General features: G+C 35.0%; 1 protein-coding gene across 5 annotated transcripts in view; it reads right to left on the bottom strand.

Annotated features, from left to right (window-relative positions):
* Positions 1–18,891, bottom strand: part of PCSK5 (proprotein convertase subtilisin/kexin type 5) — a 201,356-nt gene that overhangs the window by 53,846 nt on the left and 128,619 nt on the right. For 3 of the 5 annotated variants that reach the window (XM_070938639.1, XM_070938640.1, XM_070938641.1), the window contains exons 11-20: positions 18,078–18,195; positions 16,706–16,915; positions 14,447–14,583; positions 10,612–10,755; positions 9,746–9,848; positions 7,646–7,839; positions 5,975–6,059; positions 3,686–3,783; positions 3,090–3,219; positions 1,820–1,935 (exon numbers count right to left, since the gene is read on the bottom strand). In XM_070938639.1, coding sequence (XP_070794740.1) covers positions 1,820–1,935; positions 3,090–3,219; positions 3,686–3,783; positions 5,975–6,059; positions 7,646–7,839; positions 9,746–9,848; positions 10,612–10,755; positions 14,447–14,583; positions 16,706–16,915; positions 18,078–18,195 — 1,335 coding nt within the window. Of the gene's footprint in view, positions 1–1,819; positions 1,936–3,089; positions 3,220–3,685; positions 3,784–5,974; positions 6,060–7,645; positions 7,840–9,745; positions 9,849–10,611; positions 10,756–14,446; positions 14,584–16,705; positions 16,916–18,077; positions 18,196–18,891 lie in introns of those variants that run through there. The other 2 variants (XR_011600080.1, XM_070938642.1) reach the window with 2 other exon arrangements.

The raw sequence follows: 18,891 nt of genomic DNA, 5'->3' as shown, positions 1-18,891 counted from the left end.
TTCAGTTTGGAGGAAATTGTAGTTGGATACAAATCATGAAGGGAACACCTGGACAGGATATAAAACAATCAGAACAGGAACAGAGGTTAAAAAAAAACCCCAGATCACACAGTCCATCGATAAGTTGTCAAAAACCATTCAGCTACAATGAAAGGAGCAAGAAGAAAAGCTGGTAGCATAGAATAGTAGGTGATACAAAAAACTGAGTGTAGCAGCAGTTGTAACTGCATATGAGAGACAAAAACATTTGAAATGAAAGGAGCAATGCAAACTTTACACATCATGCTTACCCCAAGGTGCTTGCTGACTTTTGAACAATGCCAAATTAAGACCCTTTTAGTAAATTTGCACTGTTTGCTGATTAGCCTGTATGAATCACTTTCCATTCAACAATAGATGCACTATGATCTGCTACACCACTGTGTATCTTTATTACAGCTGACTCACTCTGGATACTAATGAAACCAACTATAAGTTATTGCTTGTTCCACTATCTCAGTATATCTTTACAAGATAAAGAAAAAGTAGAGAACATGGCTTTTCCCCATTTTCTTAACAGCAATTTTGTTCTAATCATCTGACCGGAAGGGAAAAGTCAAGAAACCTAAATTGGTAGAATTTTTTTCTGGATTTTTCCCTTGGTTAGATCTGGCACATTTTCAAATATTTATTTAGTTAGTCAACTTTTCCCCCACATCCAAATTTGGCCACATTCTTTTCTATTTTCAGATAGATAGACAATATAATTTCTTCAAAGATTCCTTTGGTTTGGAGAGGCAAATGATAATAAATTTAAAAAAAGGTACAACTTATGCATAGATCATTTTCTAGGAGTAGAAATAGGACTTTCCCCTTGTTAAATACATGGTTGATTATATCTACCTATCCCTGTAGAAAAATCCTAATACTCATTCCCAAGCCTGCTTCTGTTTTCTGCTATGTATTCCAATACATAGAAGTACGTTGGTCACATCTGACCCAGGGGTGGGTTCTACTTACCTTTACTACCGGTTCGCAGAGGGGCCGCGCACGCGTGCTTGCTTCACTCACACACTCTCTCTTTTGCGCATGCACAGAAGCGTTTTGATGATGTTGGGGTTGGTGGGCGGAGTCTCCCGCCAGTTTTACTACTGGTTCTATAAAACCGGTGCGAACCAGGGGGCAATCCACCACTGATCTGACCACATAATTAGTCTAGTTGGAGCTTCCAAATATTATCTACTCATACACCCAAGTCTTTCTAATACATTAGGAAGACACCAGGATTACGGTAGCTGACCTTTGAGAATGAGGATTCGGCTATAACTGTGAAGTCCTGAAAGGAACCCAATTGTTTCTGGTTGAGGATACTATTTTTTTTTTCAGGGAGTTGATACATATCCTCACACACTATAGCAAAAGTGCAACTCCCACAATAAATAACAATTCTTTTCTATTTTGAATTTGCAAAATTAAGATTTTCCAGTATTTCACATTTGGGGGACAATTTCAACAGCTGATTTATTCTATCTTTGTTTAGGGCCTCTTTCTGCAGCTTTTTTAAAAAAATATTTTTATTCTTTCATTCATGCAGTCTTAGATCTCCTAATACTGTTTGTACATTCAATTTTTTCTCAGAAGCTTTTAAGCAAATATATGAAAATAGATTATTCTTTTATGATAAATGATGAGAATACTAAGATGGAAGGGTAGCCTATGTTTTTTCCTATTAGGAATAAAAACAGTAAAGGAGTTCAGCTTTCCTGAGATTATTTTTTAAAGTCCAAACAATATTAAACAGAGGAAGAAATCAGAAAATTAGTTGGAGAAACGCACTCACCATCTTTACAGACAAGACCAACTACACAGACACCTGTATCTAAGATGTAGCCATTTGGACAACTTGTACAGTTTCTTTCTCCTGGACCACTGCACCCAAAGCAGGTGACATCACATCTTAATGAAAAAAAAAACCCAAGCAAGTTATACATAGGACCAAGGTTGATTATTTCTCTTATAATCAAATACTTCTTAATTTGATTCATATTTAAAATTACTACAAGATTCTAAAATGTGTACGCTAACACAGAAAATAATATAGCATGAACAATTAAATCACATAAGCAAACCTATCTGCTCCTGTTTTACACCTCTGAGATCTTGAAGGTTATACAAAGAAAACTGTGTGGCCGTGCCAAATAATCTGGCTGCTCAGAATTTTCAGTTAATTAATTTCCCTTTTATAAGTCTGTTTTGGGACTAGAAAGCATTTACATATATTACTCTCATTTTTTTTTCCTTTTTAGCTAGACAACCAATTCCATGATGCCTCTCAACCCATGGTTTCTGGATGGAAAAAAAATGATATTGATGGGGAAGAATTCTCACCTGTGAATGACTAATTGTACATGGTAAGGCTGTTGGTCATTGTAAAATTTCACCACAGAGCATAATCACATTTTCACACCTCACAAAATTATGCGTAACTCTCTACCACTATCTTAACTTTGGCTTGGAAGGATTTGTGCCCTTAAATAAGGCCTAGAAATATTTCAAAGGATTCTGGATACCCAAAAGTTTCATTAATACAGCTTCAGTGGAAATTGCTACTAATGCTAGGTATAAGTTTGGATAATTTAAAAGTTTAGTAATAGGAAATATTTTTAGAAAATAGAATTCCTTTTTAGCGGGGCAGTTTGTTTCTTAGTTATGGTTCACATATAGGAATCCCTTTTGGATTTTACTCTGCTAGTCATTGCTGACTATATTGGGCAGTGCTCATCTCTGTTTCAAGGCCATTGAGACAGCACTGTCCAAAGACATTTCCATGGCATAATATCATGGAGTGCTGTTACCATCCTAGCAAAATGGTATCTATTTATCTACTCACATTTGTATGCTTTCTAACTGCTTGGTGGGCAGGAGCTGGGGCAAGGACGGGAGCTTACCCTATTGCATGACGCTCGAGTGTCGAACCTGGGTTGCTGGCTTTACAAACCCAATGTCTTAACCACTGAGTCACCTTTATGGTTCCTTTATGGTTCACGTATAAAATGGGTCAATTTTTGCATCTGAGTTAAAATGTGATATAGCTTATAATGACCACTTACCTTTTGCAAGTTTTATATCCATTTTCTAAAGAATGATCCAAATAGTAGCCATTGCTACAAGCTACCACACATTTTCCATTCTCCATAAAATACTCTTCTGTACAATTGATGCACGCATCTGCTCCTGGGCCTCAAAAGCCAACAAAACAAAAATGATAACACAGTGCTGTATCCTCAATAAAGCATAGATAATGAATATTCACTAAATAATTTAGTAGTGTGATTACTAATTTGGTGGAATGAAAAGTGGTATTCTTCCATGTAAACAAGAATGTTAAAAAGACATTCAAGCTCATCCAATTACACAGCTAGTCCCTCCTCATAGTCTCACTGATTTGCTAGAACTACTATTGGTTTGTTTTAGATTTGTTTTTCTTGCTAACGTTGATAATAGTTTTATTATCCCAGAGGGAGAAACTACCATAGATGCTGAAGCTGTTCACACTGTGATCAATGGGTATTATCTAAGCATGGCCTAATGACAACCTGTGTTTCATATTTATAATAATATTCTGTGTGTCTACAAAGCTTACTTATTCTATTTTGTTGCAAGGAAGGCATAAATTATTTAGTTAATAAAATAATATTAGAAGTACCTTCACAAGAAGCACAGGAATGATGGCATAGCTCACAGTCTCTGCCATTATAATATTTGCCTGCTTCACAGCGTATAACACATCTTGTTCCTTGTAAACTACATAAAAAACACAAGGAGATTTAGATAATTTCTGCTAATATCTAAGAGGAAGAGAAAATACATTTATGGATTATAGTGAGTTCCATTTATGCCATTTATTAAAGACTTATTAAGGTATATTTATAACTGATGTATTGAACCTCAGTCTGAAACATAATACTACAGAAAATATTTGCATTTTTTGAAAGCAAGCAGACTACTCCGCTGCTATGCTTAGATATGAAGTGCTTTTGTTAATTTTGATTTTGTTGTTAGTCTATGGGGGATTTTTTTGATCCATGTCCATTGTGCTTGCTAATTTAATATGGATATTTTAACATATCATTCTTAGGCTGTTGCAGCTTTAATTTTCTCTCTCTTCTAAATTATATCTGTACTGTAAGGAATATATATGTGCCTTAAAGTACATAACATATGTAATTAAAATATTATATTATAATGAGATAATTACATCGCAGTTAGATTATGGTATCAATTTTATGTATGTCTTTTCTTTATCAGTACAAGCAAGTATATACAATATGTACCAGAAAATTAAAGTGGTAAAGGAGTAACACAATTCTTCAGATGGAGTGGAATTGAATGTGTCTTTTCAATTTTTTAAAAAAATTGTTTCAGTATTGCTTGTTGTACCTGACAAGTTACAACATCTAGCAATAGCTAATTCATTCAGATGATAATTTCCATGAAAAATAAATACTGTTATAAATTGCAGACTCCAAAGCTACAAATTTTAGCCCTTTAAAAAAATATTTTCTATTTTGTCTTCCAACCATTGATTTTTGTATTATTTAGCCTGATTATGAGCCTGAAAAACGCAGAAGTTTTTGGGCCAATAATACCAACAAAGATACATTTTAATTGTGGATTTAAATGAAGTTATGAAAATAGTTACAAAAACAAATTATTAATTGATTAATTATTATTTCTATATGACAATTCTTAAATATTAGACATATTGCAGATTGAGAACACAGTGCTTCGGTTTTTATATTCTACATACTAAAGGTTTTTTTTAATGCATGATTAATCAGGACAATACATACATTTGCAAAAATGTTTGTAAACAACTTGAAAAAAATTCTTCATGTAAATATAATGTGAAATATTTTTTTCTTCTGGAATGTTAGAAACTTATTTTCCTATCAGAATAGAATAACAGAGTTGGAAGGGACCTTGGAGGTCTTCTAGACCAACCCCCTGCTTAGGCAGGAAACCCTACACCACTTCAGAAAAATGGTTATCCAATCTCTTCTTAAAAACTTCCAGTTGGAGCATTCATAACTTCTGGAGCAAGTTGTTCCACTAATTAATTGTTCTAACTGTCAGGAAATTTCTCCTTAGTTCTAAGTTGCTTCTCTCCTTGATTAGTTTCCACCCATTGCTTCTTGTCCTACCCTCAGGTGCTTTGGAGAATAGCTTGACTCCATCTTCTTTGTGGCAGCCCCTGAGATATTGGAACACTATCATGTAACCCCTAGTCCTTCTTTTCATCAGACTAAACATACCTAGTTCCCGCAACCGTTCTTCATATGTTTTAGCCTCCAGTTTCCTAATCATCTTTGTTGCTCTTCTCTGCACTCTTTCTAGAGTCTCATCATCTTTTTTACATTGTGGCAACCAAAACTGAATGCAGTATTCCAAGTGTGGCCTTATCAAGGCATTATAAAGTGGTATTAACATTTCACTTGATCTTGATTCTATCCCTGTTTATGCAGCCTAGAACTGTGTTGGCTTTTTTGGCTGCTGCAGCACACTGCTACGTCATATTTAAATGATTATCCACTAAGACTCCAAGATCCCTCTCCAGTTACTATTATTTAGTTACGTACCACATATACTGTACCTGTGCATTTTGTTTTTCTTGCTTAAATGTAGAACCTTACTTTTTTCACCGTTGAATTTCATTTTCTTAGATAGCACCCAATGTTCAAGTCTGTCAAGATCCCTTCATAAACCTATATTCTGGAGTCTGGCTATTCCTGCTAGCTTGGTGTTATCTGCAAATTTGATGAGTTCCCCATCTATCCCCTTGTCCAAATCATTGATTTGAGCCTAAAACAGAGCCTTGGAGTACCCTACTGCATATTTCCCTCCATGTAGATGCAGGTCCATTGGGGACTACACATTGAGTGCAGCTGGTCAGCCAGTTATGAATCATGTTAATTAAAGTCAAACATTTCCTTACCTTAGACCATGTCTGCATTCTGTGCATGTATGAAATTCAGTGCATGACCTACAATTTTCACTGCATTTACGGCAGACAATCTTATCTAGAAAGAAATACAATGCCAAAAAAAATTAAAATCCTATTCAAAGGTACATTAAATTAATACTTAAATAATTTACATACATTTTTTTCCAAATATTTGTAATTTGTAATTATATTTCCAAGGTGTCATGACATCTGGAAAAATACTGTTCAATAAATCCTGCTTTGTTTGTTCTCATCATGGCCAACCAATTGCATAAGGCTAATGGCTATTGATCCCTATTATTTCCACTAATTGGCTCAACTTTATTTTTTAAGACAGCCAAGTTTGTAGATGGCACCATAGCTCATGGTAACAAAAGTAGAATTACATGTTGGGTAAAAAAAATCTTTTGTTTGTCCTGATTCTCCCAGGATTCAGTTTCATAGGATGATCTTTGTTTCTAGTGTTTGGGGAAAGGGAAACAGCTTCTTCTTGACCACTTTATGCACACCGTGCATAATTCTATACTCCTCAGTCAGGTTCCCAACTCATTTGCTTAGTTTCTGCTCTAAAAAGCCACAAATATTGCAACCTTGTTTTCACAAGAAAGCTACTTGATCATATTAGTTGCTCTACTCTGAACCTCCTCTAGCTCTTCTAAATCTTTTTTTTAGAGCTTCACACAATATTCCAGGTGCAGTGGCATCATTGATTTAGATCAGTGGTGGGATTCAAATTTTTTTACTACCGGTTCTGTGGGTGTGGCTTGGTGGGTGTGGCATGGCTTGCTGGGCGTGGCAGGGGAAGGATACTGTAAAATCTCCATTCCCACCCCACTCCAGGGGAAGGATACCGCAAAATCCCCATTTCCTCCCGATCAGCTGGGACTCAAGAGGTAGAGAATAGATGGGAGCGGGGCCAGTCAGAGGTGGTATTTACTGGTTCTCTGAACTACTCAAAATTTCTGCTACCGGTTCTCCAGTACCTCTTCAGAACCTCTGATTTAGATATGGACATTTGAGTACAGTATTGCCATCTCTATTTTCAAAATGATTTCTTATTATTCCTAACATGCTGTTGGCCCTGTTTTTACAGCAGATGTCCACTGCTGGCACCTTCAATGAACTGTTTAACATTGCCATATCCATACCCAAAATGTCCACACTATATCATACTGTACCATATCTTTTCCTTGCCTTCATTTTAGAAACTTGGCAATATTATTATATAAAGACTATCTTAAACTACTTAGAAATTAAAACCCAATTTTTCTACTGTGTCACATCAAGCAAAATCATCTGTGTTGTAGTTATGATATAACTTTATTTTTTGCTTACCCATATGGAGTATCTTTCTATGGAGTATCTCCTATGGAGATCTTTCTTACCCCCATCTGACTTAATATTTCAAAACCACATAGTTTTCTTTGTTTTAACAAGCTTTGAATAATAGTCTATCTGTTTGCTTATGTATTTATCTGATTTGATTTTCAAGGCTGCCCAGTCAATCAACATTTGAGTTATTTGGTATATAATTCTAAAATTAAAATTTCAGAGTTCAAACTGAAATGACAGCAGTATATTGAATGTACTGCATATAAGAATATGATTTTATAGTTCCTTCCAATAGTATAACAACTGAATAATGTAAAAACAAAATCTTACTGTTATCCAGGTAAAAGCCCTCTGAGCAGGAGGTAATACAATTTCTCGATTCTTCATTGATAAAGTAACCAGGTTTACAGGTATTACATTGGTCACTATGACTTCCAAAACATGTTTCACAGTTGGGTGAACACTTTTTACAACGTTTCTTGTCTGCACTATAGTGACCAGGTGGACAGTTGGGAACACAGATTCTTTATTGTAAAAAAAACAATAAGAGACCGAGATGGCATTGAGCTGGACAGAATTAATCAGTTAACAAATAATTTTGTTTGGATAACAAAAGCAGAACAATGGTTTCCCAATACGAGAGCCAGATATAATATCTTTTTGTCTAAACAAGCACACTTCAATTTACTTCCAATCTTAATTGGACAGAAAACTATAACTGTAAATATATAACATTTAAGATTAAAAAATTGCATTTTAGATGAGCATAATTTATAAAAATTAAGATGCAAATCTTTTAGTAAATGTATCATTGGTCCAAATCAATTCAAAAAGCACATCTTTCATGACAAAGTTTCAAGTGTGTATATCTAACCTTGTTGAACTCTTTCCCATTCTGTAATCCAATATTCAAGTTATTTTTTTAAAGTGGCATAAAGTAGAATTTAGATAAATATATGGATAGAGAAAAAATATTCCAAAGAATGTAGTCCCAAGGCATAAAGGCGTGATTACAATCAAAGGAAAAAGACAAAATGCAGAATAATTTTGATGGAAATAGAATGTTTTAGAAGTAGGTGAGAAGCGGTAAATAAGAAGCTTCTAACTGAGCAAATAGATTTGAGAATAAGTGATGAAATGATTTGGCATGAAACTAAGAGGGAATGCTGGAAGGAGCATTTTTCAGATTTGTATGGGAATGAAAGTGATATGTCAAAGTGTGGAAGTGAAACAAATGCTATAAATGTTACTGTCCAAGAAAAACATAAAAATGAACTAATAAATAAATAAGAACGTTAAGAAATAATAAGGCTGCTGTGTAGATGGTGTAACTGTTAACATATGTGATTTTCTAATGGAATCACTACACAATGTGATTAATATGGAGGTGAAGACTACATCTGTGTCTGACAACTGGAAAAATGTTGTCATGATTTCCCTGTACAAAGGGAAAGGCAGAAAAACTGGATGCAAAATCTCTAGGGAATATATTAAGTATGCCTCTGAAGGTCATTGGCAGAATTCTGGCACCGATTTGTAAAGTCAGAGGGCTACAGTAATATATAGTGAATGCTGTCTTAACTCATTCTTTTAATATCTTTGGCTTACTATTTCTTCCTTCCTTTGTGTGCGCTCCATAACACTGCTTATCTGAAATGAGAATAGCATGTATGTATGTATGTAAGTATGTACGTATGCCATTAAGATTGTAATACATGTATTTTCATATAACAGATAGTGATGTTAATGTGTCATTTAGACAGGCTTTCAAAATTCTGCTGTTATTTCCTACAACAAAGCAGCATTCCTAGAAACCCTGCATGTTTCTTTCTTGACTGGGCCTACCTCAAAAGGTGACATCACTCTTGAAAGTCTCTCCAAGTTTCTTTCTGTCCTATCTTATTTTAAACAAAATCTAGGTGGGGTTATTTTGAATTTCTTTCTCATGTCTGGACTATATAATCTCTTGTCCAAGTTCTTTCATACTTTCATACTTTCCCAAAGGTCAGCTCTAAATTCCTCTACAATAACATACATTTAATCCCTGTATGGACATTCCAACTTCAGCAACAATTCATAGTATAGCAGTGATGAAAAAGTGGTTTTATGATCAGTTCTCACATTTACAACTTTGCAGCTGTTAAGCAAATGAAATCCAAAGTAAGATTGTAAGCACAAGCACAACTTCTGATTCACTTAGCAACTGCTTCACTTACCAACCAAGTTGCCAGGCTCAGTTAAGATAGCTAAACGAAGACTACCTATAGTCAGCTGATGGTATAATGTTTTATACTATGCGAAATGGGATAATACTAAAAAATGAAGCCATCTTGGTATGATCTAATAAAAGTTTTCTAAATAGGAATTCTGACTAGTTTCACACTGGCTTATTGCATGCATTTTTTATGAGAAGTAATAACTGTTTCATACCGTGTATTGTTTTTAGATTTATAGTAATAGTGTAGGCAGTCATTGCAATGGTCTGGCCCCGGTCCACCACATCCAACCTTACTGCACTCTGCATTGCAGGGACCTTTGAAAAAAGACAAACAATCCTTGCAATTTTATTTTTATAGAAATTACTTCAAGTCTATTTTGTACCAGATAGCTTGGATTCCATCACACAAATAATTTGGAAGTTTAAAAAAATCAAAACTGAAAATATTGAATAGAATATATATATGTAAGTTTTCACGGGTATATATGTGTGTACAGTTAATATTTTGGGTTTCTTCCCATGTAATTGTGAACATATCCCTAAAAGGGTAGAAGCGACGTTTCGACAGAATTCTCTGTACAGAATCTGTAACAGCAAAAGACCCTTCACATAAGCCTGATGATGGCAGATGAGATTCTGTCGAAACGTCGCTTCTACCCTTTTAGGGATATGTTCACAATTACACAGGAAGAAACCCGAAATATTAACTGTACACACACACACACATATATATGATTTTTATTAAAAAAATTTAAACAAGAAGGTAAAAGTTAACACAAACCAATAGAAAGGAAAAAAGAAAAAGTAAAAAACAAAGTACAAGAAATGAAATACAAGTTGAAGGAAAATAGAGGAGAAAGAAAATATAAAGTGACTTATTAAATATTTTTCATAGCAGTTATAAATGCAAATATTCAAAATATCTATAAGAACGTAAGTTTTAAGAAAAAGTATTGAATAGAATTCAAAGTTTTTAGAGACCGGTTTTCTGGCTTAGTTGAGGAAATCAATAAAGAGCAAGAAAAAAAGCTTGCTATATTAATGGTTATATTATTTCAAATATAATAATTAATGTTACCTGAATAGTCATCTAGTCCATAATCTTCCGTAGGGTCTTCAATTGCACTCATGCGTACTCGTTCGCCTTTTAAAAAATCATTTCTTGGGGAGTAAGGCTGGATGGATGTCCCATAAAGTACTAAGGACCATTCTTTCAATTTACCTAAATGAATCATATTGGGAAGATATGAAATTCCAGGAGGAAATGTATTCTCTTTGATATTTATGGTAGCATATTTCAAAGAGCTGTCAACTTTACCTGTTGCTGTTGAAACTATCTGGCTCAGGACACGAGGGATGAACTGCCCAATGAAGAAGAGAAGAGAAGAAACACTCTACTCACTGTTGCAATTGGGGGAGCTCTTCCTCCCTCTTCATAGAACCTATTGAGATGAACTGCCCTGTGAGGAAGTGCAGGAGGATCAACTGTTCTGGAAGCGGTAGGGTCATCTGGCTCTCCCTACAAAGGATTCACTACAGCTGTGTTTGCTAGTTATCTCTTTCCTCTTGTTCCTTTTCCCCCCTCTGCTGTGTCTTTTTAGATGTCAAGCCTAAAATGTTTCATTATTCTGCATGGAGTGGTTAATATTGTTGTAAATATAACGAAAGCAAGGGAGGTAGTGACTATGGGTGCATAAGTACAGGTGGGCTTAGATTCCGATTACCACCCCTTCCTTGTTCTTCAGTTTTAATAACTAACCTGATAGCATAGATTAAAGAGCTTTAGTTCATTCACCATTTGGGGCCAGTTCTGCTTTGGGAGCCAGAGAGCTATATAAGATGTATAAATATGCATGAACATGCTTAAAAACATATTAATACAAAACATTATGTTTTCTTTTCTTGCATCTCTACAAACCTACCAATATGAATTTGAAATTTTAGTATTAGGAGGAAGACAGGAAAGTGAGTTTTGAAATACTATAATAAATAAAACATTATAATAAAATATCACATTTATTCAAATAGCTTATTTAAAATTATTTTTATTATTTATATATGGAACTGGAAAGATGGGCATATTAAAAGATCAAGGTTGATATCAACTCCTGGTGATTATATAGGCACGTTATACAGTTTTCTTGGCAATAGGATGGAATGGTTTGTCACTGCTTTATTCTTAGGTTTTGTTTTTTGTTTTTGCTTACTCAGTCTAGTCTTCTGCCCTAGTCTTCCTGGCAATCTCCTATCCAAGTACTTATTAGATTCAATCTGTTTAGCATTTTCAAGATAAGCAAAAGTTGTCTAGGCCCTAACATGGAATATGAGAATATGCGACACATTTAAATTATATTGCTGCTTATGCTGAGTATTTCTAACTCCACAAATTATTATTAAACATAATTTCCAGGTAGAGTTTCCTTTAGTGTGAATGAGTTAAGAGATGATAAAATATGAGAAAACTGTAGCAAAGGCATAGTCCTTCATACAACTATGCCACTTCATTGTTGTGTGGGAATTCATATGACTGAAACACATTATTCCATAGGAAGAGTTTCATATTTCATCAGTTATAATGCTGCTCAAAGCAAACAACACATTCATTTGCAAATGATGAAATGGTGAACAAATAACAATACCAGATCAAATGATGAATGTATATGTGTGAATTTGATCCCAACCATTTAAAGAAAATACTTAACTAAGAGAATTTGCAGCAAAAATGAAAAATGAAATAATTCAGACGGTAAAATTATTGGTAACTCTAATTCTGTAATTTTGGGCATGAGAAAAAGATACTTCTATCCATGTTTTAGCACCAGAAATTCCTATGCAGCCAATCAATATTACAACCAATAGCCCAATATCAGTGAAGAGTTGATAAACAAATATTCACTTCTATTAATATCAGCAACCTACATCTGCACAAAATAGCTATAGCAGTACAATCCAGTCAGCCCTTAGAGGTAGTGCAGACAACAGGTAGTACTGGCACTGTCATTATTATAAGGTAGCAATAGCAATAACACTTAGACTTATATACCACTTCATGGTGCTTTACAACCCTCTCTAAGTGATTTACAGAGTCAGCATGTTTCCCCCAACAATCTGGGTCCTCATTTTGCTGATCTCAGAAGGATGAAAGGCTGAGTCAACCTTGAGCCGGTGACACTCGAACTGCCAAACGGCCGACAGCTGGCAGTGAGTAGAAGTAGCCTGCAGTACTGTATTCTAACCACTGCGCCACCATGGCTCCAATAACAGAAATTTGCAAGTCTGAATGCCATTCTCCCTTGCTTTACTTGACTTTCCAGAAAAGCAGAGAAGGTCCCTTGTAAGACATTCTCACGTCCTTTTTCCTTCTGTAGATTGAGATAACTTTTACATGACCATCATCTAGTCCAGCGGCCCCCAACCCTTTGGGCACTAGGGACTGGTTCCATGGAGGTTTTTCCTTGGACCATAGGGGGTTTGGTTTCGCTTGCTGCCTGCATCCTGTGGATGGAACTTTGCTTGCTTGCATGGCTGATTGCTGGCATGCCATGGTGCTGGTTCACGGACCGGGGATTGGGGACCTCTGGTCCACTCTATGTCTCCTTCTGCTGTTTCGCAGTCATTCCCACATACTTCAAATCCTGAATGCAGAACCTTTTGTTCTATCAATATTTAATTAAAAAAATACTAATGGCAAATAAAATAGACCTACAGCAGTTCCAGAAGAAATTTGGGGTTGTTTTAATATTTAATATCTCATGAAACCACTGGGTGGGTCTACCAGTTGTCACAGAGGTTTTAATGGCGATTTTATGATTTGTGAGCTGTCCATGTATTTCAATGTAGGATACAAAAACTATGTAAATATTTTAGATGAATAAATGAACTGTTCTGCATATGATCGCATGCATAGCCTGTATTACAAGCAACTGATAACATAATGCTGACCTATACGTAAGGCACCCCTGTTGTTTTTGCTCCCTAATCATCAGAAACCATTTGACATCTTTATTTTTGCAAATGTGAAATGCTGATCTCAAGAAGTGAAAATTACATCCCAACCAAAACTCATTTAGGTCCCACAGCAATCGAAAATCTTACTCTCTACAGCACCCAAAAGGAAGAGATGGAAAATCAAAACTTCTCCAGGCTTTTCTTATTACTCTTCTCTGATGCTGAAGAGAATGGAGAGGCTGACAAAAAAAATCTTACCATCATTCTTCTGCTTATTTTCTCTGAGCAGAGCAGAGAGAGTTTCAAAACCTTAAAGCTTGCATTTGCTGTAACCTGAACTTCAGGTTCTAGAAGTGAGGCAAGATAAGATTTCTCTCTTAGCTTCACAACAATCTCAATTATACTACAGCTGAACTAAACAGCTGAGTTATCTAACGTTATTACATCATAGAAACATAGAAATCTGAAGCTGCTTTATAAGTGACTCAGAATCCTCTAGTTCAGGGTGTCAAACTTTCATCATCACGGTAGTGTCATATGACGTATCGGGACTTTCTCCCCCTTTGCTAAACCGAGCAGGGGCGGAGCCAGCATGTGACCCATCTGGGCTGCAGGCCGCGAGTTTAACACCCCTGCTCTAGTTGAAGTGCTGTTAGATAAATCTCTGTGAAAAAGCATTTTATGGTATCAAAATTATAGGTTAAGACTTCCTCTGCTATCTCTACAGCTGGAGTTATCACCCAATCTTCCCAGCAGATGTCGTGGCTAAGTGTGTAAAAGTGATTTGATGATTAATACCAGGGTTTCCTAGCTATTGATGCTGGGAGTCTTTGATATATAGCAAAAGACTTTTCACTTTTTGAGTCTAACCAATATTTTATCTTTATAAACCAACTACACTATCCTATATTACATTAAATATATAAAAGGTAAAGCGAATAACCAGCAGAATAATGTGTTCATACCTGGAGTCTTTACATTTCTTAGCTGAGATGGAGTATCATAGATTTCTAAAATCCAGTCACCAGCTGCTTTTTCACCCCAGCAGTGAGTTGTCATGAACTCCCAGTTTTTAAAACCTTCCATAGAATGATCAAATAACCTTTTAAAGAAAAGCACAACAATGTATGTATAAACACAGAAGAAAATTATATTTATTAAAAATTTCATTTGATGCAATTGGTTATAATCTACATGGGTTTGTGTCAGGCTCCAATATCTTCAAGGAAAGAATATAGGGATGCTTCATAAGGATTCTGGAAGTAATGCTGCATTTTGGAACCACTAGCTATGACTCTACTTTTATGAGTATAAATGCTCATATAAATGGTCAAATTGCACAAATATTCTGTTATTAAATCTAACAATAATAAAGCACAAACATTTAAAAAGTTTAGAAGTTTGTGAATTATAAGTGACATTATTCATGTGGTCTGAAATGATTTTATTTTAATATATCTAACCTACGTGTGTCATAATTGTGAAATAAGAAAGTAAACATTAACTCTTCGCTATCATTGCCAAATTATTAATCATATCCTTCTTACTATGTCTAATAAGTGCAGTAAATATGGGCCAAGTGTAACACTATTTATGCATTTCAGTTTCTTTTGAATTAATAAGTCAATATACAAGTAATCGTGGAGACAAATTTTCAGAGCTTTGAGTTAAATATTTTTTGTACACTCTTCATATGAGTTCCAGTGACCATGAAAATACAAGTCAAATAGTCATAGTAAGCTTTTAGAAAAGACACAAAACTTGAGGAATTTTTCTATAATTCTTACATTAAAGGGATATTCCGTAAGAAATCTTATGGAGGATATGGACCATGCTTGGTCCAAAATTCTGGACCACATGGCTAGAATATTAAACTGAATGGATAGGACCATACAGTTGATTTCAAGCTTAAGAGAGGTCAAGCCTTAATAGTATTTAGAGAAGTGAACTCTTGGGAATTTCAGGCTTACTGGTGAGATTGGGAAATGGAAAAAGGTAATGTTAATTCAGTTCCACAGGACTGCCAAGAAAACTGCATGGATGCAGTCACAAGGAGTTGACTGGTGTCATCATGGCAGAACTTCCACTCTTTATAATGGGCATCATAATGTTGCACAACATTTACTATAGTCATCACTTTACAAATAATATGAAAGGACCTGCAAATGACAACCAATTAAGCAAATAGCTTATATTAATTATAAGCTTATATTAATTATAAGCTTATTATATTAAAATAAGTATAATTAATATTAATTATACTTATTTTTTTTATGAAACATGAAATCAGTGTTATCCATTGAATTAACAATTTACCTCTAGTCAACTGTTCCTTGTAAATGCTACAGGTAAAGGTTAATTCAAATCATAATTACATTGTTAAAAAAACCCAATATTTGATATTCTGCTGATCATAATCTGGTTGCCTTAGAAAGAGATATGTTGGCAAGCTATTCAGTCCCAAACTTGAGACAGTCCAAAGTACACTTGTCTCTGTTTGGGGGCTCTCTAGAAAAGCATATAGAGGGATTTAGGAGGAAAAAAGGACCAATAAACAAAAGAGGGGAGAGTCATTTTACTCAATTGGAAGTATCTTCTACTTATATAATAGCCCAGTTTTAATCTAAAGGGCATTTTAATAAAGGAATAGATAAGAAAAAGACTTCTATATCTTTCTGTCTCTTTGTAATAACAACCAATTGTCTAATAACAACCAATCATTTATCAAAATTCTTGAATCTGATAGTAATTAGTTTATATACACAGGGCTACATTCCAGACACAGTTTCAAGAGATAACTCCAGAATGAAATATCTTTTTGTGAACATCAGGACAAAAATTCAAGACAAAAGTATCACAAATGCAATTAAAAGTCATGTCAGGATCACATATCAGACAGGCCAGACTATATTTTGACTTCACACCATTCTTTTTTTTGGAAGAACAATGAGAAGAGTCATTAAGATTTATTTGTTCAACTGTTTTCTTGAAGTACTGTTATAATTCTACTTTTTTGTAATTTCATTCTCAGTATCGGACAAAAACTATTGCAGAAGATTACAGTTGATCTTGCCTCTGCTAATGCTCATGACAAAATTTAGATTTCCACTTGATGTGTTCATTTTCTCAGACTGGTTCCTCAATTTACCTTTTTAAAAAGTTCATACATTTTTAAGTGCACCCAATTTGGAAAGTGAGCTTCTATAAAACTGAAAGTTAAGTACCTGTTAGCCAATAGCTGAGATCTTGTTCCAGAAGGAGAAGTTAAATAAATTGCCAGATCACCTCTCCGAGGATGTGTAATAGTGATTCGTACCACCACATGTTCCAGATATATTACATGGTGATTGGCATTGTCTGCACATCCTGTGGCTTTGTATATTGAACGAACGCCATTATCTGGTCCATTACGAATATTATCTGGTCGTATTGTTCTGTTTGAAAAATACAAGCCAAATTAAATATCCAGTGAATTTGATACATTTTTATATCTAAAACATCTCTGAAATACAACTAGTCCTCAACCTACAACAGTTCATTTAGTGACTGTTTGAAGTTACAACGGCATTGAAAAAAGTGACCAATTTACAACGTTTACAATCGTTGCAGCATCTCCATGGTCACATGATTAAAATTTGGGTGCTTGGCACCTGGCATGTATTTACAATTGTTGCACTAACCCAGGGTCATGTGATCACCATCTGTAAACTTTCCAGCTGGCTTATGACAAGCAAAGTCAATTGGGGAAAGCCAAATTTGCTTAACAATGGCATGATTCACTTAAATACTGCAGTGATTCACTTAACAGTTATGGCAAAAAAGGTTTTAAAATGGGGCACAACTCACTTGACCACTGCCTTGCTTAGCAATGAAAAATTTGCATTCAATTGTGGTCATATATTGAGAACTATCTATATATTTTTTCCTCTCTCTGTGCAGGGCTGTGAGCACCATTTGGAGAGGTGCTTGGTGAATTTACTGAAGCTTATGAACCAGTGGTGAGTTTCAAAATTTTTTACTACCAGTTCTGTGGGTGTGGCTTGGTGGGTGTGGCATGGCTTGGTGGGTGTGGCATGGCTTGGTGGGCGTGGCTTGGTGGGCATGGCAGGGGAAGAATACTGTAAAATCTCCATTCTGTCCCCAATCCAGGGGGAGGTTACTGCAAAATCCCCATTTCCTTCCGATCAGCTGGAACTTGGGAGGCAGAGAATAGATGGGGGCGGGACCAGTCAGAATTTTTACTACCGGTTCTCTGAACTGCTCAAAATTTCTGCTACTGGTTCATCAGAACTGGTTAGAACCTGCTGAAATCCACCTCTGTTATGAACCTACTATCTGAACTGTTGATTGTTACTCCCTTGAAAGGTGGGATAGATAACACAAAAGGTCCCTTACATTGTCTGAGTATCCATAGACTGAGCATGCATAAACAGCGTGCACAAATTCTTATTGAACATAATAGCACTAAACTTTTTTTCAGCAAAGGAACAAGAAGATCCTGTTTAACAACTAGCTTATAAAAACATTCATTTAAAAAAAATTAGTCACCATTCAGTCTCAGTAAATACATTGGTCAATATCTTTAATAAATATTACTTGATTTGTCGATCTGTGTTCTCAATGCAGACATGCTGTGGAGGGACTGTTGTCCACTTTTCTGCTTCTACCACCATGGCTTCAGCATCCATCAATCCAAATCCATATAAGTGGCTAACTACAAAACATAAAACATTATTATAATCTTGAAGTAGTTATTTTCATTTTTGTACAACACAAACATCTATACTCTATTTAATTCCTTTTCCTCAAAAATACATTGTTTCATAATATCACATCTATCCTGTCGTTTTAAAAGTGCCAGTTACAGCTGCAATAATTGGTCCGATAATATTAATTATTAATGTAGGCTTTGGGTTTGATGTTTACATATATGATCAATTTATTTTTTCCCCATATGATTTTGCAATCAGGACAAAGATAGTGAAAGACATCAGTTTAGTGGAATATGGACAAAACTGTAGGAAATGAGATAAATAAAGAATGAAAAAAGGTGGTGAGAAATAATTCATGGAAGCAAAGCATATATGTTTTTATGCATCCCATGCTTTAACAAATACATTATGAGTTTTGTTGGTTAAATTTATGAGTTATAATTCCCACCAGCCCTGACCTTTGTCTTGTTGGCTTTATCCAATGACATGTAATTTAGCAAATCCAGCTAATAATTTGTCAAAGCATTAAATAAGAAATAAGAGTTACATCTTTAATAACCATTATTAATCAATGATATAAAAATATTATGAAACAGGCTAAAGTGTTGTATCCAAATCAGCGTAAATTATGGGCTTAAAGGAATTCTCCATTAACAATTTACATTGTAAGTTTTCAGAATAGAACTGTGACTGTTCTC

The sequence above is a fragment of the Pituophis catenifer genome, unplaced genomic scaffold (genome assembly GCF_029215685.1).
Source record: "Pituophis catenifer annectens isolate HBS135680 unplaced genomic scaffold, rPitCat1.0.hap2 SCAF_2, whole genome shotgun sequence".
NCBI lineage: Eukaryota > Metazoa > Chordata > Lepidosauria > Squamata > Colubridae > Pituophis > Pituophis catenifer.
Note: the sequence above shows the minus strand (reverse complement) of the source record. Positions and strands in the feature narration are given on the sequence as shown.